Raw genomic sequence first — 23,464 nt, forward strand, 5'->3', positions numbered from 1 at the left:
GCAGCTGAAGATGGTTGAGTCTAGGACACGGCCCTGAGGAACTCCTGCAGTGATGTCCTGGGACTGAGATGATTGACCTTCTTCCTTTGTGCTAGCGGAGAGTTTTCCCCGATTCCCATTGACTCCAGTTTTGCTAGGGCTCCTTGATGCCATACTCGGTCAAATGCTGCCTTGATGTTAAGGGCACTCAATCTCACCTCACCTCTGGAGTTCAGCTATTTTGTCCATGTTTGGACCAAGGCTATAATGAGGTCAGGAGCAGAGTGGCCCTGGCGGAACCCAAACTGAGCATCACTGAGCAGGTTATTGCTGAGCAAGTGCCGCTTGATAGCACTGTCGACGACCCCTTCCATCACACTTTGCTTTTGATTGAGAGTAGACTGATAGGACGGTAATTGGCCAGATTGGATTTGTCCTGCTTTTTGTGCACAGGACATACCTGGGCAATTTTTCACATTGCCAGGTAGATGCTAGTGTTGTAGTTGTACTGGAACAGCTTGGATCGGGGCGTGGCTAGTTCTGGAGCACAAGTCTTCAGTACCATTGCCGGAATGTTGTCTGGGTCCATAGCCTTTGTAGCAACCAGTGTCTCCAGCCGTTTCTTGATATCACATGGAGTGAATCGGATTGGCTGAAGACTGGCATCTGTGATGCAAGGGACCTCAGGAGGAGGCCAAGATGGATTATCCATTTGGCACTTCTGGCTCAAGATGGATGCAAATGCTTCAACCTTGTTTTTTGCACAGATGTGCTGAGCTCCCCCATTATTGAGGATGGGGATATTTGTGGATCTTCCCCCTCCTGTCAGCTGTTTATTTGTCCACCACCATTCACAACTGGATGTAGCAGCACTTAAATCTGATCTGTTGGTTGTGGATTTCTTAGCCCTGTCTATTGCTTGCTGCTTCCGCTGTTTGGCATGCAAGTAATCCTGTGTTATAGCTTCACCTGGCTGACACCTCATTTTTAGGTATGCCTCGTGCTGCTCCTGGCATGCCCTTCTGCACTCTTCATTGGACCAGAGTTAGTATCCCAGCTTGATGGTAATGGTAGAGTGGGGGATATGCTGGGCCATGAGGTTACAGATTGTGGTTGAATACAATTCTGCTGCTGTGATGGCCGACAGCACCTCATGGATACCCAGTTTTGAGTTGCTAGATCTCTTCGAAATCTATTCCATTTAGCATGGTGATCGTGCCACACAACATGTTGGAGGGTATCCTCAATGGGAAGACTGGACTTTATCACAAGGACTGTGCGGTGATCATTCCTACTATTACTGTCATGGACAGATGCATCCGCAACAGGCAGATTGGCGAGGACAAGGTCAAGTAGGTTTTTCCCTCTTGTTGGTTCCCTCACGACCTGTCGCAGACCCAGTGTAGCAGCTATGTCCTTTAGGACTCGGCCAGCTTGGTCAGTAGTGGTGCTACTGAGCCACTCTTGATGATGGACATTGAAGTCCCCCAACAAGAGTACATTTTGTGCCCTTGCTACCCTCATTGATTCTTACAATTGGTGTTCAACATGGAGAAGCACTGATTCATCAGCCGAGGGGGTGGAGGTAGGTGGTTTCCTTGCCCATGGTTGACTTGATGCCATGAGATGTCACGGGGTCTGGAGTCAATGTTCAGGACTCCCAGGGCAACTCCCTCCTGAATATATACCACTGTACCGCCACCTCTGGTGGGTCTGTCCTGCTGTTGGGACAGGATTTACCAGGCGGCAGAGTGGCGCAGTGGTTAGCACCGCACGCTCACAGCTCCAGCGACCCGGGTTCAATTCTGGGTACTGCCTGTGTGGAGTTTGCAAGTTCTCCCTGTGTCTGCGTGGGTTTCCTCCGGGTTCTCCGGTTTCCTCCCACATGCCAAAGACTTGCAGGTTGATAGGTAAATTGGCCATTATAAATTGCCCCTAGTATAGGTAGGTGGCAGGGAAATATAGGGACAAGTGGGGATGTGGTAGGAGTATGGAATTAGTGTAGGATTAGTATAAATGGGTGGTTGATGGTGGGCACAGACTCGGTGGGCCAAAGGGCCTGTTTCAGTGCTGTATCTCTATAAACTATGAACTATGAATGGTGATAGTGGTGTCTGGGACATTGTCCGTAAGGTATGATTCCATGAGTATGACTATGTCAGGCTGTTGCTTGACTAGTCTGTGGGACAGCTCTCCCAATTTTGGCACAAGCTCCCAGATGTTTATAAGGAGGACTTTGTAGGGTCGACAGGCCTGGGTTTGCCATTATCATTTCCACTGCCTAGGTCGATGCCGGGTGATCCGTCCAGTTTCATTCCTTTTCTTTGTAGCGGTTTGACACAACTGAGTGGTTTGTTAGGCCATTTAAGAGTCAACCACATTGCTGTGGGTTTGGAGTCATATGTAGACCAGACCAGGTAAGGATGGCAGAAATCCTTCCCGAAAGGACATGAGTGAATCAGATGGGTTTTTACAACAATCGACAATGGTTTCATGGTCACCATTAGACTAGATCTTCAATTCCAGATTTATTAACTGAATTCAAATTTCACCATCTGCCGTGGTGGGATTCGAACCTATGTCCACAGAGCATCAGCCTGGGGCTCTGGGTTACTAGTCTGGCGACATTACCACAACGCCACCGCCTCATGATCATTAACATATTGCAATGGAAAATCTAGAGCTTGTTATTGCTATATTATTATTATCTAGAGATTATCAGTATTTTACTACAGGAGCTATACCATAAATCTCATTTGATCTGCATGGCCCTCTTAAAAAAGGACTAAACCATCAGACACCTTATTACAAATCAAATAGTTACAAAAGATTATGTATTGAACATAAAATCCCTTTATTTCTGTATTCATGCATATATCCTTTTCCTGAAGCACTTGCCTCTTTTTAGTGCCAGCTACACTCTGGAATTTTGCCCAACTGGCAATTCTTCATGCGTGAGCATTGTGTGTAAGTGTTGACAAGCTATTCCATCATGTAGGGAAGCTTGGGTCACTGAGAAACGAGCGGAAACAGGAACAACGGCAGATTTTCTTCCTCCGCAACCCAGGGACAATGAGTCAACTACAGGCCTAGCTGGAGGCCAGCTCTTCAAGTATACAGTAGCGATCAAACCTGGGACTTTCTGGTTTGTATGGCTTAGTACCACACCAAGAGTGCATTTATCCACTGAGTCATCAATGTCTGTACATATTAATTTTTTGTTTAAACAGTGATTGCTTTTGATAACTTCACTGGGGCTTCTGGCTGCAAAGAGTTGCTGAGCCCAGCACTGCATGAGTGCTGAATTAACAGACAGAGCTGGAATGACATGTTCACTGAAGCAAATTACTGTTAATGCTGTAACTCTTATATTTTATCTCAGCTCCATAACACTGTTAGGCTTAGTCATTTTTCTCAGCTGCTTCCCTCAAACATAAATTGACCTAGCTTAGTTCAAATTATGCTTCTATCAATTGGCACGTACACCATGTTTTGTAATATGCTTTTACTGATTGGCCTTGCCTGCTACATTGTAATTTTGACCAATTTACCTGGTCTACTGCAAACCACACTTTGCATTTTCCGTGGCAGATTTGCACTTTCATTCAGAAAGTTAAACACACGATGGCACTCCAGCTCATCCCAGCCTGCGATAAGAGTCTGCAGGAAGGTAGAAGAAAATATGCATTACAAGGAAATAGAAAAATGCAGAGTTCTCTTTTTTTCTCCCTTAAGTTACTTTATTGCTTTCTTCCCTCCCTAAGTCTCCCAATTTCACTACAGGATTACTTCTCCAACAATGCCCCATTATAAATACCCTTCCACTCAAGCCATGCCTTCACATACATCTTTAATGGGCAAGAATCCACAAACAAAACTGGCCCAATTCAACACTAATTGGTAGTGTAAGGCAGCGAGAACATAAGATGGTTGCAAGCAGGAAATGGAAAAATATGAACTGGTGCACAGGGGGAGCTCAAGGCACATTACGTTAGCATAGACAATCTGTTGGAATGTGTTCCATTCACCAGCAATAACACCCTGATAGGCATAAAAATCAAAAAATAAAGTCATGAATAAAATCAGTGCCTTTGTCATTTTTGAAGGACAATGGGTTATTTTCTGCTGTATAAACCTGGGGCCGCATTACTATATCATTCTTGTTATGCTACCAAAAATAAATAACGATGCCACGAAAAGGCATAGTGACCCCAAAAATATGCAGCCATTCCGGCAGACTCCAACCGTAACTAGTCCGACAGAACAGATAGAATCTATGCCTGAACCAGGTTATGCTGCACTTTAGCTGAGCATCAAAATTTCCAGGCTGACCTTTAGGACCTTTCTTATGGTGGGGGCAGAGTCCTCAAACATGGCCCCAGCTCACCAAAATATTTGAAATCATGAGACTTTACCAAGACTTTGCAAACTTTGGCAGAGATCCATGGTGGGCACCCAATGGCATTTAGTGATGCTCAGCTCTTCAGCTTTTTTTTGGGGGGGGGGGGGGGGAGGGAGAGGGGGCGGATTGCGAGTGACACAGCATGTTGGTGCTCTAGTTCCAATTCATGTGTCACCAAGAGGCAGAACACAGATTTGTGCTGCTTTAATCCTTTGCTCAGAGAATACCCAAGCTTACCTGATTAAAGGCAACAAAGACAGGCAGAATGAAAAAGTAAGTTATCTGTGCAGCTAGAAAGGTAGGCCTACTGGACCAGGAATCCAAAAACCTGGACTAATAAGTCAGAGGATGCAAGTTCAAATCCCACCACGCCAATGTGAGAATTTAAATTCAGTTTTAAAATGCTGGTATAAGTAAACATAGCCTTGAAGCTGTAAGTTTGTCAAAAAACCCAACTGGTTCATTAATGCCTTGAAGGAAGGAAACCTGCCAGTCTGGCCTATATGTAACTCCTGTCCCACACCAACACAGTTAACTCTTAACTGGCTCTGAAAGTGGCCAAGCAAGTCATTCAGTCAAACCATTTTCAGCAGTTCAAGAAGGCATCCCACCTTGGTCGTCTCAGAGCAACGAGAGATGGGTAATAATTGCTAATCTTTCAGGTACCTCCCCCATCCCAAGAATGAATGCGCTGTGTTGGGAGTTTCCTTGAAGCATAGTCATCCTCTCAAGGTTACGCAAGGGTGTGGCAAAAACACAGAGAAGACCGTTCAGCCTATTAAACCTGCTCCTTCCGCAGTCTACGCATGACTGTCTAACCATGGTCTCCCCACCCCAAATTTCATATCCTCCGCCTATTTATGTGAATCAAACGAATCTATTATCTCAATGACCCTTAACACCATATTAAAACCTGTCTTGATTAAAAAGAGGGTGAATAAACAATTGTCAATAACTTGGGAAAACAAGGATGGTCTTAATTCCACAGTAGATTACAGCCTTTTTAAACATTATTAATGTGTTACACCACCATAAAAAAAACTAATGTAACATCACTACTTATAATATAATTGGCTGAGTCTTACCTGTAATAACATCCCAAAACAAGCAAATCCTGAACATTGTACAAGCATCGTACAGCCACCCATCCTAAAGCATGGATTCTGACAAGGGGAAAGAATAAAAAAGTACCTTCAAGAGCAATACTAACAGAGAAACAGAAGATATTGGAAAGAAAAAGCTAGGGTAATCTTTTATGAGGGCCCATTCAGGGTTGCCCAGTTCTGATAATGAATCACATTGAAACATCAACCCATCGCTTCTCTTTCAAATGCTGATCGACCTGCAGTGAATTTCCAGAACTTTGTTTTTATTTCAGATATTCAGGATTCATAGTTTCTCTTTTTACTTCTTCTGTCTTAACAAGGATGTTGGAATTGAACCACATAGCCAAAACTATAGACTATAAGTCAGAGGAATTAATGAGCAAACTGTACAGTGCTCCAGTCAGACTGCAACTTGAGTACTACATCTAGTTCTTGATGCAAAAGCACATTTAATTGCTGTAGGTAGTGTAGAGAAGAGCCATGAAGCTGACCCCCAAGAGGCAAAGATCTGAAATATGAGGAAATTGCAGAAATGTATGCTTTTCAGCCTGGAACGGAGGCAACTGAGAGGTGATCTTACACAGAATTTACAACACAGGAACACATCATTTGGCCCAACTGGTCCATGCCAGTGTTTATTCTCCACACCAGCCTCCTCCCACCCTATTTCATTCAACCTTATTAGCACATTCTTCTATTCCTTTCTCCCTCAAGTAGTTACCTTAGCTTTTCCTTCATTTATGCTACTTGTCTCAAACTCCACGTGGTAGCAAGTTTCACATTCTCATCGCTCTCTAGGTAAAAACGTTGCTCCTGAATTCTTTGTTAGATTACAGAAGTACAGAATAAATTGAGGGAATGGAAACTATATTTCTAGAATATCACTCTAAATTAACCTGGAGAAGTGAGACAAAGAAGCATAAGTTCAAACTAGCAAAAAGTAGATTTAGGACTTCTTCACATAAAGAGTAATCAATGTATGGGATATACATCCAGTTAGAGTAGTAAAGGCAAAAACCATTAAATCAGTTAAGATTCAAATGAGGAGACCTTAGGATCCTTCTGAATGAATGAATGAAAGAGCGCCGGTCAGGAAATCAGTCTCAGAGCCCTTAATTTTCTATCCATGTAAAGTAACGTACAAAGACATATCAGGCATGAATTCTTAACCAGCAGGTCCATAACTGCAATAAGGAGGCTGGATTCTGGAAAGACTCCGCTCAGAATGCTACAGAGGCATACAAAAGATAAAAGGAGCAGGTGGTGTGAAAATGGCCTGGAGGGTCAAAGGAACAGAAAGGCCTGGGCCAAACATGAGGAAGGGCTAACAGTGCAAATAAAGATTAAATAGTAGCAATCAAGGGAGAAAGGTAGTGGGAAAATGCTGAACTGAGGTAGGGAATAAGCAGGACCAGAGCTTGAGGAACAATTTGAGCATGGGCAGTAGGTAAGCATTTGAGGGCTGGATGAGTTGAGAATCGTGGCCGCAGGAATTAGTCTAGGGCCGGGAAAAGAACTTGCATTTGTGCAGCACCTTTCATGGACTTGGGATGTCTGAAAGCGCTTTACAGCCAATGAAGTATTTTTTTAAATGAAGTCACTGTTGTAAGAAACATGGCAACCAATTTGCACACAGCAAGATTGCACAACAGCAATGAGATAATGGCCAGATAAAACAATTTTAGTGATGTTGCTTGAGGGATCAATATTGGCCAAGACATAGGGGTAACTCTTCTGCTCTTCTTGAAAAAGTGCCTTGGGATCTTTTATATCCACCTAAAAAGGCACACATTTCATCTGAAAGACGAATATAAAACTTGGGCAGGGCTGAAGAGAGGCACGGAAGCCTAGCTTCAGGTCCTCCATAGGTTAGGAAGGGTGGTGTGTACCGCTGTGATCCCCTGCTACCATTTCTGACCCATTTTGGAAATCAGCAGTCAGACTGTCCGCCTATTTCAATCGTGAGCTTACTTCCAACATACAAATCAGGGTCCAAAGCTGTTTGTAGGATCTAATGCAATTTTCAGGTACCAATGGGTAGAATGTGCACCAATTTTTCTTGATTATTAAGAGCTACAAAATATTTCAATATTTTGTTTCAAAAGTTTTCTGAGATACTTAAAACAGTATATCAAATGACAGACTGTACTACTCATTTAGGATCTGTGTATTTATATTTGTTATGATCCTTGTGGAAATCAACCGACCAAAACAACCAAATTTACTCAATGGCCCCAATAAAAAGTCAAGTGGACAAGATTTCACTTTTATAACTACGCTTAAGAATCAAACCAAATCAACATAAATTAAACATGAAATCACAGACAAATCACGATCAATACATATAGTTTACAGATCACACATTAATTATCAGATAGAACAAAGATAGATTTCACACTTTTACTGGGCAGTCTACTCAGCAAATATGGCACCAAACAGCCACAAAGTTCTTCAAAACTCTGAACTTCTTCAGGAAGATTTCCAGCTCCTGTCCTCCAAGGTGCAGTCACCAATTTAATGCTTCCTTGTCGATAGCGAGCATTGCAGTCTTCGCTTCAATGTTTAGGTCTTGTCACCTCTCGAGCCTCATCGGCCCTGATTGCAAAAGTCTTGATAGCATGGATCCACCAGCATTTCTTTAAGTCACCAAAAGCAGCTGCCACAACTCGTATTTGCCAATGGCGAGCGCCCATAATCAGCTTTCAGTCTCAGCAGCTAGTCCGCAAAACACTCTGCCCACAACCTGCTTGAACTCTCCAATATTACAATCTGAGCTTGGATAGCTCGTCACATGTCTCTGGTCAAATGGCTCTGTGTTTTATCTGGTTCCAAACACCTCTGTCTCCCAGAACCCTGAAGTTTTTAGTTTCACTTTTAAGTTAGGGACTATCCCAAAAAGCAAGCTTTGAAACCAGAGTCTGTGCACCTAACAGAATTCAACAAGTCATATGTTCAGACAGCAGTCTGCTGTTATGAAAGTGATTTTATTTTTTATTTTTTTGTTGAGGACTCGTGTTTTAGAATTGCGGAGATGGATTTATTGGAGGACTGAAGTGATTCCATAGATGCTAGACTTTGTTTTTTTTAAAAAGGTCACCGGAAGGACTTTGGGATTTCATCTTTCTATTTAAAAACAACATTTACTGGAAGTCACATGTCTTCAGCTAAGTAAACGGCAAAAGCCTTGATAACTAGGGGGGAGTTGTTTATAGAGAAGTGATATGTCAAGATTTATGGTGGTCAAAAGTTGGATTCATTTTGAATTTTATTTGGAGTTATTTGGGGGTCAGCCTGCTAAGAGAGACCAGTTCATCTTTTCTCCACCTCTCTGAGAAACCCTGTGAATCCAGTGTCTGATAGCTGAAACCTGATGCCGCATTTCTCCTGAAAAGCCTGTCAGACTAATTCTCGATGCCGCCTTAAAAGAACTGCTCCAGAAAGATCCCTTGACAGCCCTCGACATGTATTTGGGACGACAGAAAAGGGACAATTGATATCATTCCATATCTTTTCCTTTTCCTTCAAGAATTAACAAGTATTTGACCAAATTATTCTTTTTTGACTTTTTTGTAAAAAGATCTTTACAGAGAAATTTTCTTTATTTTTTTCTTTAACCAGGGTGCATGTGTGTGTTAGGCTAAGGTAGAAGAGAACTTTCATATTTCAATCTGTGTGTTAACACTTTGCAACTTTACTGAATATGTCTTGTTTTATAATAAATTGATAATTTTGTTGTTTATTAAAGAAACCTGGTTGGTGGATTTTATTCTGAAATGAAAACAGAGTATATAATTGGCCATATCGGTAACTGGGTACACATTTAAATATATGTTGTAACCTGTGGAGAAGTGGATCTAGAGAAAGACAGTGCACTCCTTCTGCCTCGGTCATAACACTGCACACGCTCTTTCACTGGTTTCACATACCTTGGACTCCATCACATACTGAAGAACAAGAAATATAAAACTTAACAGTCCAATTAGTTGGCATATTTCATTCTTTTTCAAACATATCTGTAAAAATAATTATTGCGGAGATTGTGCTTAAACATAATTAAATTTAGGACCTCCAATCCAACTTGAACATTGATACAGTCCATTTAAATTTGCAACTCATTTTAATCCTTTTTCTATTGTTTATTGTTGAGTTTTTTCAGAAAGGCTTCCACTGCGATGTCCAGACTGGCCAAGAGAGTGTGGGAAAATGGCGCACTGACACGGAACACAAAAGTCCAAGTGTATCAAGCCTGTGTCCTCAGTACCTTGCTCTACGGCAGCGAGGCCTGGACAACATATGTTGCCAACAGCGACGTCTCAATTCATTCCATCTTCGCTGCCTCCGGAGAATCCTTGGCATCAGGTGGCAGGACCGCATCTCCAACACAGTAGTCCTCGAGGCAGCCAACATCCCCAGCTTATACACACTACTGAGTCAGCGGTGCTTGAGATGGCTTGGCCATGTGAGCCGCATGGAAGATGGCAGGATCCCCAAGGACACATTGTACAGCGAGCTCGCCACTGGTATCAGACCTACTGGCCGTCCATGTCTCCGCTTTAAAGACGTCTGTAAACACGACATGAAGTCCTGTAACATTGATCACAAGTCGTGGGAGTCAGTTGCCAGCGATCGCCAGAGCTGGCGGGCAGCCATAAAGGCGGGGCTAAAGTCTGGCGAGTCGAAGAGACTTAGCAGTTGGCAGGTAAAAAGACAGAAGCACAAGGGGAGAGCCAACTGTGTAACAGCCCCGACAACCAATTTTTTCTGCAGCACCTGTTGAAGAGTCTGTCACTCTAGTATTGGCCTTTATAGCCACTCCAGGCGCTGCTCCACAAACCACTGACCATCTCCAGGCGCTTACCCATTGTCTCCCGAGACAGGGAGGCCAAAGAAGAAGAAGAACAAAGAAGAAGAAGAATTGTTGAGTTTTTTCAGAAACACAGATATAAAGAATTACAGAAATAAAAACAGAAAATGGTGCATGTGGAGTGTTATGACCGAGGTGGGAGGAGTGCACTGTCTTTCTTTAGTTCCACTTCTCCACAGATCACAACATATATTAAAATGTGTACCCTGTTACTGATACGGCCAACTATATACTCTATTTTTATTTCAGAATAAAATCCACCAACCAGGTTTCTTTAATAAACAACAAAATACTCAGCTGGTCTGGTAGTATCTGTGAAGAGACAAAATGAGTTAACGGGCAAGAATTTCCCTGCGGGCTTCTGAACCCAGTTGTCAGGCTTAAATGGGGGTCAGAAGCCCACACTGTACAGGAAACAGTCACTCAGTGATTTTCCCAAGAGCGGCCAATTAATGACTCGCTGTTCAATTAAGGACGGCAGGCAGGCTCTCGAAGCTGAAGGACCAATCAGAGGCCTTCCAGCTTGAAAGCTGCAACAGGATGCCATTGCAGGTAAGTGACGGACAGGGCGCTTCCAAATGGAGGTGCTCTGTCTCTCCAACTTTAAAAAATTTTTTGAAATAAAAAATGGCCTTTGCAATCAGGCCACCAGTGTCAGGGATAGAACCCCTCCACTGGGCTGCCTGCGGCTGCTGTTGCACCCAGGCAGGCAGGGAGGGCCTCTAGGCCTGCCTGGAGCGCTGGCTCCCTTGGTCCGTCATCGGGATGCCAACCCCAGGCAGCTAGGTTGTCCCCTCTGGGAGCCTGGAGGCTAACTGGAAAATCCCAGTCTGCCTCCTGCAATTGGCCTTAAATGACCGTTAATTAGTTTAATCAGCTACCTGTTGCATGCGAGCAGGTAGCCCTGCCACCATCCCCCCAAGCCCCCCTCCAATCCTGCCTCTGGGAAAATGACCTGGGGGCAGGATGGAGCCAGGGAAACATCATGCCGGCTAGCAGCACTATATTTAGCGCCCGCCACCTGCATTCCCGGCGGAGTCTAAAAATCCAGTCCAACGTTTCAGTTAACATTTTGGTGACCCTTCAGAAATGGGAGCTCAGGGCAGTGATGCAGACTGGGGAATGTGGTTGGGGGAGTGATAGAGACTAGCCATTCTGAGTGAAAGAAAGGGAGAATGGTATTCGCTTTCCCTTACCCTCGGTTTCCGCTCTTCGTCTGCTCATGAGCAACCTCCAAATTCTCTGAACTTCTCATGCAGCATATAAAAATTCTCAACTACAGGCGACCCAACCTTAATAAGGTAAATCCAATAATATTTGTAGAAGTCATCTGATCAGCTGCTATGTGATCTGACATCACATGGTCAGGAGTCACATAGTCAGAGCATCATGTAATCAAACCTCCAGGAATGCCTCCAACTAGAGTTGCCAGCCATACTTCACCATTATGTCAGGTACTGATGAGTTTTGCTAACAGCTCTCTAGCCACCATGCGCTCCACCACCCCCCCCACCCCCCCGACCCCCACCACAACCCCCACCACAACACTTCAAATATTAGCAGCTGTAGCACACAAAGGAAAGGGATCCCGGACCTTCATCCCCTCCAATTTGGCTAGGATCTCCTAGGCACTCCGACTACATCAGCCACCTCACCCTGTGCAGGCTGCCAACACCGCAGATTCCAGGATTTGGACATCCCTCCCTCAATGGAAAAGGACCCCAGGATGGCAATGACCTAGGAAAATGAAAATGAACTGAAATAACATCCTGCTGGCAGGGCTCCAGAATTAGGTGAAGGCGAAAAAATAAGGAATGCCGCAGGATATACAGTCAATCCCAGAATATGAACTTATCCAGTTTGCACTATGTACAATAACTACTTTGAAAATAAGGACACCTGATGCAAAATCCTTAGGTGTCCCGAATTTACTAGTTGTCTTTGTTGAACCTGGAACCTTTCTGGTTTATATGAATCAGGTACCCAGGTGCATCAGGTACATTTATACATACAGTCATTTAGGATGTTTTTGACCCATTCTAGGATTTTTTTGTAAATTTAACATCTTCAGGAAGTTTTATAGAGGGTATAAATTTGGCAGTACAATATCATTCAACCAAGCTGCAGTATTTACCAACTTGTAAAAATTACAAAATGGAACAGTTTAGATTTTGGCATGGCTCAATAGACTTGACATTAACTATCATTTATACTGAGTTTATCAAATGCGCTGCATTAGTAAAATCTTTACAATAATGTTATCTTACCTTTAATAACTGATTATGCACAAATTTTAGTCTCTCTTTAGTAGGCAATAGAAGGGTACATCTTTTAAACAGCAAACCTGGGTAGGAGAAACCAAAAATTACTATTGTGATAACATAATGCCACAGATTGATAGGGTCCATGATTGCAAAATGCCGAACGCTAATTTCAATCCACTTTCAGTCTTTGATGAGTTAGATGACCTCAGTTGAAGAAGCTATTGGGTGCTAGAGTTAATCCCTCCTCCTTCAGGAAGGCCACCAGTAAATAGTGGAATTGGGGAAGGCACCAGTAATGGGAGAATTCAAGAAGGTCACCAGTACATACAGGAATTAGGGGACGGCAACAGTATACGGAAAGCACACCAGTATATGGAGGAATTGAGAATGGGAAAGAGTATATGAGGAATTGGTGGAGCGCAGTAAAAATTTGGGGAATTGAGGATAGCACCAGTAATTGGGGGAGGGCATCAGTAAATGGAAAAAACTGGGGAGGACAAGGGTAGATTAGAGAAATCGAGGTTGTCCCCTCCAAGAAGTTTGAGAGGAGATTTGATAGAGGTGTTCAAAATCATGAGGGGTCAGACAGAGTAGATGGAGAGAAACATTTCCCTTTGGCGGAGGGGTCAAGAACCAGAGGACAAAGATTTAAGATGATTGGCAAAAGAACCAAAGATGACACGAGAAAACATTTTTTTACACAGCAAGTAGTGCAGGCAGATTCAACTGTGCCTTTCAAAAGGGAATTGGATAATCATCTGAAAAATAAAAGAAATTGCAGGCTTACAGGGAAAGGGCGGGGGAGTGGGACTAACTGAGCTGCTATTGCAGAAAGGTAGTGTGGACTCGACAAGCTGAATGGCCTCTTTCTGTGCTGTAACCATTCTATGACACCAGCAATGGGCTCTATTCTCTAGAAAAAAGACTGACACAACCTGACAGATGTCTTTAAAATTATGACTGTCTTCAATAAAACAGACAGAAATGTTTTCACTGTGGGGGAGTCCAACACTAGGGGCCATAAATATAAATTCGTTACTAATAAATCTGGTAAGGAATTCATTACTCAATGGTAAGAATGTGAAACTCACAACCATATGAATGATTGAAATGAACAGCATACATTCATTTAAGGGAAGCTAGATGAGTACATGAGGGAAAAAGGAATAGAAGGATATGTTATTAGGGTGAGATGAAGTAAATATTGGGAGGAAGTTCATGCAGAGCATAAACACCAACATAGACCTGTTGGGCCAAATGGCCTGTTTCTGTGCTGTAAATTCTATGCAATTCTATGTATTACCCTTCTTAAAACTCAGTACCCCGGGACAAGGAAAGATCAGAGTAGGTTCCCACTCTTAACTGATAGTGATCTTTCCGAAGTTGCCAGTCGTATTATATAATTCTTTTTCTGCTAGTTGCTCTCAAAACCCAGAGATGGGAATGATAAGTCAGGAATTCTGCTTTTAATAGGCATAGTGTGACCCCTGCTAATTGTCTCCATGTGTATATGTTGAGAGAACTGAATTGGGCTCTGCTCTGATGCCTCCCCCAGCAAACAATTATCAAATAAATTGGCAATGTAACTATGTGCACTCATATCATAAATTTAACCATGGAAGGAGACCACTTCTGCCTATTGTGCCACAGCTAATTCCAGACCGGAGCTACACATCACAGTGCCATTTTGCTGTTTTTTCCTGATCTTTTTATATTTTTCTTTGTCAAGTGTCTCTTTAACATTGTAATTGAATTAGCTTCAATAACCACTTGCATGAAAAGAAATTCTCCTAACTTCTCCCTTTATGTTTCTAATACAAACTAAACTTCTGCTTCATATGAAGAATATCATTTGAATAGGAGGCTGGTGGGTAGCTCATGTCTGAGTATCAGTTCCCCAGCAAATTGATCTTCAGGTGTAGAGCAATCAGAATGATTTGCAAGCTTTAAGGGATGACTTTAAGCACCATTCAATATGTCTTACCCTGTGTTAGGATGTTACCTAAGGATTTGTAGTGTTCCATTGCAATTGATTTCTTGGAAACATCAGCAGAGTGAAAGCCCTCTAATAAAAGCCGTCTGATTCCAGATGAAGTGGCGATATAGCCCACAACCTGAGTGCCAACCACTTTCGATGCCATGCTCAGAACACTAATGTCGGTTACTGAGAAAACAGAGAAAAAAAGTAAGGCACCATATTTGATCATCATACTAGCAATTAATTATACATTATTTTTAAAGAGGGCATAAAGCCACTCCACTATGTCTCCTTTTCTCTCTGCACAGATCTCACAGGCCTATCCATGTCCTGCAACCAACAGCAGGTGGGCAACTTACTTCAGCGCTTCTGTCAAAGTCCAGCGTTAGACTGCTCAAGTGATCTGTCACCAGTGGGAGAGTTATGACCTACACTCAGCATCTTGTTGCAAATTTGTTCGAAACTTATAAGCATAATAAATTAAACCTACATGCCTCCATGCTGGCATGATCATTGATGACTCAGTGCATTAGCCACATATGGCAATACTGAACCAGAAATATAGGACTGAATTTTACCAGCGCCCCCCCCCCCCCCATGGTTGTGGCAGGGAGGCCCGTAAAATGCTAGCGGGAGCTGCTCGCCACAACCCACTTTGCCAAGAAGGCCCCGCTGGATATTAGCGACAGCGGCAAGGCCTCAGTGCGGCCCCCCACCACCAAGCGGCAGGGCCTTCATTAAAATATTGAAATGAGCCACATTAAAATGCAAACAAACTTACCTGTTGCCGCCGGATATCCCACGCCGATTTTACGGCCAAGCAGCCGCAACTCGCACGTCTTCGGAACTCCATTGGAGTTCCGAGACAAAACACTGATGGGGAGAGGGGAAGAATAAAATTATCATAGCGGGGTGGGGGGGGGGGGGAGCAGAGAAAACTATTCCAATTGGTTGTGGGGATGGTGGAAAGGGGTTGAGGGTCAAAGATACTGAAGTGTATTTTTTGGGGGGATAGGTCAATTTTTGTATTTAGGACTCAGTGGGGAGCGGGATAGGGGATTCAATGTTACAGTAAACGTTTATTTATTTTTTTAAGCTCACCGGCACCTTTAATTATTTAAATATATCCTGAAGCCCTTTAAAAATGATGCCGGTGCCTGCATGGTGGCGCCGGATGCCCTTGCTGGGGACGCGACGGCCGCTCCACCCCCTCCATTTAAATCAGCCCCCGCACGTAATCGCGGGGGCTGTGCGGCGGCACGTCCATGTCAGAAGGCTGCTGCTTTCACAGCGGAACACAGTGCACTGATAAAATTCAGCCCATAGGCTGGTGCAGCCAGTTATTTTTCCTTTCTTCCAATTTTCTCCCTAATTTTCCAAAAGCATCAACGCTAACTGGTTAGGGGTCCAAACATGACAACAACTCTGGGTACCACATCCAAGTGGCTGTTCTTCATGTGTGAACCAAGGTAATGAGAATCAGCATGCTATTCAAACATTTGGGAACATCACTCTTGTTCTCACCAAAAAATCCACACATGTGTGCAGGGTTTACAGGAAAGTGATCAGTAATGGGAATGTACCTGAAATTAGCAAACTGAGGGCAGACCAAGAATCGAACTTAGGGCCTTCTGGTCTGTGTAGCTCCGTACTAGATTGGGTAGGGACTTTATAATGCCACAGGAGAACTTATCATGCTGCTTCCATGCTTATCTTTTAGCATTTAGAAAAATATTGCAAGCAAAACCAGTGATACAATGGCATAATCATATCAGCAATAATTAGTTTTTACAAACCCCACAGCAATGACACATTAAGACATCATATTGACACCTAATCTGGATAAGAGTAATTTAACTAGTTACAATGCATCACCCAGTGTAGTACTGAACTTACAGACCATGGAGCTCCCAGGCTTGATTTTCTCAGTTGGTACTAAAGTTAGTGCTCAGTGCTCCTGGGCTAGGGGAGAATGAAAAACCACCTAGGTTCCCCGCTTGTAATAATTAATGGGCCACAATAGAAAGTTTGTGCATGCATGGACATTGAGTGAGTACGATAAAGCTTGGCTGTGACGCTCCTGACAATTGAATAAACTGTTGACCATCACCATTCAGGCTTGTCGGTAACATAAAGCCACTAGGATGAGGTATTGGAGGGCTTCCTATGGAACTTCATCCCAGCGTCAGTCAACATCTTTACGAGAGATAGGAAGAAAATTAAGACAGTCGGGAAATCAGTAAAAGGACAATGATTTTCTTAAAAGTATGTATTGAGGTAATTGTACCTGAAAGATAACACAACACCTTGTGAAAGATTTCAACCGGTATTATCTGGAAGTAGCCACAGTTAAACTGTACGTTAAAGTTTTTCAGCCTGTCACCATCCTTCTTGGATTGCAGATGTCTGCAACTTCTTCTGTATTTCTGATTTGGAATCAGGGTGAAACCATTTATCCCCAGTGGTACCTCGTCTCCCTCCATGGCTTTCATCTGTTGTTTGCAAAGGAAATAGACAAATATATGTTCCAAGCCAGAAAATCCTTTCTCAGACCACTTTCTTCCCCACTACACCCCCGCTACGGTTTTCTCTCCTTTTCTCTTGAAGATGGAAAGTCAGACCGGAGTATGGTCTAATAGCCAGTGATCCTACTGCCCTTCACCCAAGTAGCCACTCTTCACATTCATGCCCAGACACCGTCTCATTAGGATATTTTACAGAAAATTCACAATACAAAGTTTGACTGGCATAATAGCTTAAACTGTTCTCAAACAACAAAATAACGATGCCTCAAATCTTAGTCGATTTCAGACCATTTTCAGAGACAAAAGCAGAAAATGCTAGAAATAAGCAGCAGGTCAGATAGCATCTGTGGAAAGAAAAACACAGTTAATGTTTCAGGTTGATGGCCTTTCATCAGAACTGGCAAAGGTTAGAAATGTAATAGATTTCGAGCAAGTGAAAAGGGGAAACAGGAAGAAGAACAAAATAGAAGATCTGTGATAGGGTGGAGGGCAGGAGACATTAAAATGACAAAAGGTTGCATGATACAAAGCCAAGTAATTAAACAAAAGATGAGGCTTAGATGGCAAGATAGCAGACTCTTTTCAGAGTCCTTGAAGATCGTAACATGAACACACTTCTGCCCAAGGTGCTCTATCTCACTGCTGTGGCGGGGACTACCAACTAGTTTAAACAGGGAGATTCTAGAACATTGGTTCTCTAACTGGGATTTGTGGACCCTGGGGGTCCATAGAGACATTCCAGGGGATCCACGAAATTAAGCGGTGACTGGAAACTGACTTGGTGCAAGCCAGAAGGCGGTAGCAGAGTGCAGCCACATGTAGAGAACAGAGTGGACTGGCTGTCTCACGTAGCAGGGGAGCGTGCATGGAGGAGAGTTAAGACTGGCATGAAGATCACCAGTTAGACCCGCAGTTACCAAGGCTGGTGGTGGACACCAGGTGAGTTCAACCTTGTTCAAGAGCGGGGAGGTTTCAATTATTTAAGTACGACATACTGTGCAGCATCTCACTGATATCTGCAAATACGTGTTTCCTTAAAAAGCATTATTAAAACATTATTTATACTTGCATCACTTCCATATTATGTGTATTATATAGTACTATAATTTAAACGGGGTGGGGGGGTGGGGGTCCGTGACTGCTGAAAAGGGGTCCTTCGACCAAAAGATTTTGAGAACCACTACCTGAGATTAGGAACGGTCAAACACACTAATATTTCTCCCGACCTGTGGTTTCCACCCTTGATCAAAGCAGCATGCTCCTTTGAAGATTTTGCAAAATAGAATGATTATGGCACTCCTTTTAGAATTGTACCCTTTATTTTATATTGTCTCTCCTCACCCTTCCTACCAAAATGTAAAACTTCACGCTTCTCTGCATTAAATTCCATTCTGCCACGTGTCTGCTCATTCCATCAGACTATGTCCTCTTGAAATCACTATCCTCCTCACAGTTCACAATACTGCCAAGTTCCGTGTCATCTGCAAATTTTGCAATTGTGCCTTGCACACCCAAGTCTAAGTCATTAATATATATCAAGAAAAGCACTGGATCTAGTACCGACCCCTGGGGAACACTGCTGGCTAAGAATTATGACCATACCTATGATGTTTTTGAACATTTACCTCAAATATTTGCCTTGTGCTTAGTGTCAATGATTACTCCTGTCTGCAAGCTCTCCCTCCCTATGAATTGTAGAATGCCTTTACACACAAGGCTAGATGGTGAGCCCAAGGGCCCAACATTGGACAAGCCCAATGCTTGTCACTAGATTCAGATATCGTGTGATTTCCCTTACTTCGGAAAACAGTAGAATAAATACTACCAGACAATGGCTTAGGCTATAAACTAACAATGTTTTTAATGCTAATAAATCTAAGTAACAACATAAAAACTAAGCAGCAGATATAAATAAATATTTTAATTCGTTCATGGGATGTGAGTGTCGCTGGTTAGGACAGCATTTATTGCCCATCCCTTGAGAAGGTGGTGCTGAGCTGCTTTCTTGAACCGTTGCAGTCCTTGGGGTATAGGTACACCAACAGTGCTGTTAGGAAGGGAGTTCCAGAATTTTGAACTAGTGACAGTGAAGGAACGGCGATATATTTCCAAGTCAAGATGGTGTTTGCTCGGAGGGGAACTTGCTGGTGGTGGTGTTCCCATGCATCAACTGCCCTTGTCCTTCTAGGTGATAGAGGTTGCGGGTTTGGAAGATGCTGTCAAAGGAGCCTTGGTGAGTTTCTGCAGTGCATCTTGTAGATGATACACGCTGCTGCCACTGTGCGTTGGTGGTGAAGGCATTGATTGTTGAAAGTGGTGGATGGGGTGCCAATCAAGACGGCTGCTTTGTCCTGGATGGTGTTGAGCTCCTTGAGTGTTGTCGGAGCTGCACTCATCCAGGCAAGTGGAGAATATTCCATCATACTCCTGATTTGTGCCTTGTAGATGGTGAACAGGTATTAGGGAGTCTGGATGTGAGTTACTCAGTGCAGAATTCCCAGCCTCTGACCTGTTCTTGTAGCCACAGTATTTATGTGGCTGATCCAGTTCAGTTTCTGGTCAATGGTAACCCCCAGGATGTTGATAGTGGGGGATTCAGCAATGGCAATGCCATTGAACAACAAGGGAGATGATTAGATTCTCTCTTGTTTGAGATGGTCATTGCCTGGCACTTGTGTGGTGCGAATGTAACTTGCCACTTATCAGCCCAAGCCTGGATGTTGTTCAGGTCTCTGGACAGATGAACTGATAGCGCAAATATCTGAGGAGTTGCTATTGGTACTGAACATTGTGCAATCATTAGCAAACATCCCCATTTCTGACCTTATGATGGAAGGAAGGTCATTGATGAAGCAGCTGAGGATGGTTGGGCCTAGAACACTACCCTGAGGAACTCCTGCAGTGATGTCCTGGGACTCAGATGACTGACGTCCAACAACCACAATCATCTTCCTTTGTGCTAGTTACAACTCCAACCAGCGGAGAGTTTTCTCCCATATTCCCATTGACTCCAGTTTTGCGAGGGCTCCTTGATGCCATATTCGGTCTAACGGTGCCTTGATGTCAAGAACAGTCAATCTCATCTCATCTCTGGAGTTCAGCTCTTTTGTCCATGTTTGGACCAAGGTTGTAATGAGGTCAGGAACTGAGTGGCCCTGGCAGAACCCAAACTCAGTGTCAGTGAGCAGGTTATTGCTCAGCAAGTGCAGCTTGATAGCACTGTCGACGACCCCTTCCACCACTTTGCTGATGATCGAGAGTAGACATTTGGGAAAATGTGGCAAATCAAAGAGTAGAGACAAGGCTAGAGAGAAAGGTATTAATATGGGAAATGATAAACAGACCGTGACAGGAAGGGATAGACAGTACAAACCTAAGAGTAAATCTGCAGTCAAGGATAGACGTTATAAAAATAATAAAAGGACAAAACTAAAGCCTCTGTATCCAAATGCACTTAGCATTCGAAACAAAACAGATGAACTGATAATGCAAATAGAAATAAATAATTCTGATCTGATAGCCATGACAGAGACATGGCTGCAGGATGACATAGATTGGTAGCTGAATATTGAAGGGTACATGACATTTAGGAAGGACAGAAAGCTAGGAAAAGGTGAAAGGGTGGCTATGTTAATTAATGATTAGCACATTAGAGAAGGATGACCTAAGTTCAGGAAACCAGGATGTAGAAGTGGTTTGGGTAGAGATGAGAAACGATAAAGGCAAGAAGTCACTCGTGGGAGTGGTGTATAGGCCCCTAACAGCAACCACATGGTAGGACAGAGTATAAAGGAAGAAATAATGGGAGTTTGCCAGAAAGGTACAGCAATAATCATGGGGGATTTTTATCTACATATAGACTGGAAAAATCAGATGGTCAAAGGTAGCCTAGATGAGGAGTTCATAGAATGTTTTCGGGATAGTTTCTTTGAACAGCATGTTCTAGAGCCAACCAGAGAGCAGACTACACTAGACCTGGTATTGTGCAAAGTTATAGGATTAATTGATGGCGTTACAGTGAAGGTGCCCCTTGATAGGAGCGATCATAATCTGATTGAATTTTACATTAAGTTTGAGGGAGAAAAGAGTGCGTCCAAGACTAGTATTTGAAACTTAAATAAGGGCGATTATGAGGGCATGAAAGCAGAGCTAGCTAAAGTGTCAGGTAAATTAAGTTAAGGGATAGGTCAATAGAGATGCAGTGGCAGACATTTAAGGGGATATTTCAGAATACATAGAATAGATACATTCCAACGAGAAAGAAAAATTCCAAGAGGAGGTCCATGGTTAACTAAAAAATTTAAAGATAGTATCAAACTTAAAGGAAAAGCATATAATCACGCAAAGATGGGTGGCAGGTCAGAAGATTGGACAGAATATATAGAACAGCAAAGAATGACTAAAAGATTGATAAGGAGGGAGAAATTAGAGTACGAAAGCTAGCTAGAAATATAAAAACAGGTGGTAAGAGTTTCGATAGATATTTAAAAAAGAAAAGAGTTAACAAAGTGTGCCTTGGTCCTATAGTAAGTGAGTCTGGGGAATTAATAAGGGAAAATAAGGAGATGGCAGATGAATTGAACAGGTATTTTGCATCAGTCTTCACGATAGATAATACAGGGTAACATCCCAGAAATAGCTGTAAATCAGGAAATGGAAGGGAGGGATGGAACTCAAGAAAATTACAATCACCAGGGAAGTAGTCCTGAGCAAATTGTTGGAGCTGCAGTGACAAATCCCCGGGTCCTGATGGACTTCATCCTAGGGTCCTAAAAGAAGTGATTAGTGAGATAGTTGATGTGTTGGTCTTAATTTTCCAAAATTCCCTAGATTTGGGGAAAGTTCCATTAGATTGGAAAATAGTCAATGTAACTCCTTTATTCAAAAAGAGAGGGAGACAGAAAGCAGGAAACTACAGGCCAGTTACCTTTAGGAAAATGTTAGAAGCTATTATTAAAGACTTTATAGCAGGTACTTAGAAAAATTCAAAGTAATCAGGCAGTCAGCATGGTTTAATGAAAGGGAAATCATGTTTAACCAATTTATTGGAGTTCTTTGAAGAAGTAACATGTGCTGTAGATAAACCAGAACCAGTGAATGTACTGTACTTAGATTTCTAGAAGGCATTTGATAAGGTGCCACATCAAAGGTTATTGTGGAAAATAAAAGCTCATGGTGTAGGGGGTAACATATCGGCACGGACAGAAGATACAGAAACAGACAGTAGGCATAAATGGGTCATTTTCTGCTTGGCAAGATGTAACGAGTGGTGTGCCACAGCAATCAGTGCTGGGGCCTCAACTTTCTACAATTTATATAAATGACTTGGATGAAGGGACCGAAGGTGTGGTTGCTATATTTGCTGATGACACAAAGATAGGTAGGAAAGTAACTTGTGAAGAGGACATAAGGAGGCTACAAAGGGAAATAGATAGGTTAAGTGAGTGGACAAAGATCTGGCAAATGGAGTATAATGTGGGAAAATGTGAAATTGTCCATTTTGGCAGGAAGAATAAAAAAGGATATTATCTAAATGGTGAAAGATTGTAGAGCTCTGAGATGCAGAGGGATCTAGGTGTCCTAGTACATGAATTGCAAAAGGTTAGTATGCAGGTTCAGCAAGTAATTAGGAAAGCTAATAGAATGTTATTGTTTATTGTGAGGAAAATTGAACATGAAAGTAGGGAGGTTATGCTTCAATTATACAGGGCATTGGTGAGACCACATCTGGACTACTGTGTACAGTATTGGTCTCCTTATTTAAAGAAGGATGTAAATGCATTGGAAGTAGTTCAGAGAAGGTTGACTAGACTAATACCTGGAATGGGCAGGTGTATTATGAGGAAAGGTTGGACAGGCTAGGCTTGTATCTGCTGGAGTAAGAGGCGACTTGATTGAAACATATAATATTCTGAGGGGTCTTGACAGATTGGATGTTGAAAGGATGTTTCCACTTGTGGAAGAATCTAGAACTAGGGGTCACTGTTGAAAAATAAGGGGTCGCCCATTTAAGACAGAGATGACATTATTTCTCTCAGGGGGTTGTGATGCTTTTGAACTCTCTTCCTCAAAAAGCAGTGGAAACAGAATCTTTAAATATTTTTAAGGCAGAGGCAGATAGATTCTTGATAAGGAAGGGAGTGAAAGGTTATCAGGGATAGGCGGGAAAGTGGAGTCGAGGTTACAATCAGATCAGCCATGATCTTATTGAATGGTGGAGCAGGCTTGAGGGGCCAAGTGGCCTACTCCTGCTCTTAACTCATATGTTTGTGTTGTCATGAACATGCTTCCATTGTTAATATTTTTTGAGGACTTGTGTGTAAAAGACTGTGAAGAATACTTGAGG

General features: G+C 42.8%; 1 protein-coding gene across 1 annotated transcript in view; it reads right to left on the reverse strand.

The window, feature by feature from the left end:
• Positions 1-17,085, reverse strand: part of LOC137353661 (F-box only protein 47-like) — a 32,257-nt gene extending 15,172 nt beyond the window's left edge. Inside the window, exons 1-5 of the mRNA XM_068020017.1 lie at positions 16,881-17,085; positions 14,618-14,779; positions 12,619-12,695; positions 5,467-5,544; positions 3,531-3,639 (exon numbers count right to left, since the gene is read on the reverse strand). Coding sequence (XP_067876118.1) covers positions 3,531-3,639; positions 5,467-5,544; positions 12,619-12,695; positions 14,618-14,779; positions 16,881-17,085 — 631 coding nt within the window. The remainder of the gene's footprint in view (positions 1-3,530; positions 3,640-5,466; positions 5,545-12,618; positions 12,696-14,617; positions 14,780-16,880) is intronic.
• Positions 17,086-23,464: the final 6,379 nt, after the last annotated feature.

The sequence above is a fragment of the Heterodontus francisci genome, chromosome 41, assembly GCF_036365525.1.
Source record: "Heterodontus francisci isolate sHetFra1 chromosome 41, sHetFra1.hap1, whole genome shotgun sequence".
NCBI lineage: Eukaryota > Metazoa > Chordata > Chondrichthyes > Heterodontiformes > Heterodontidae > Heterodontus > Heterodontus francisci.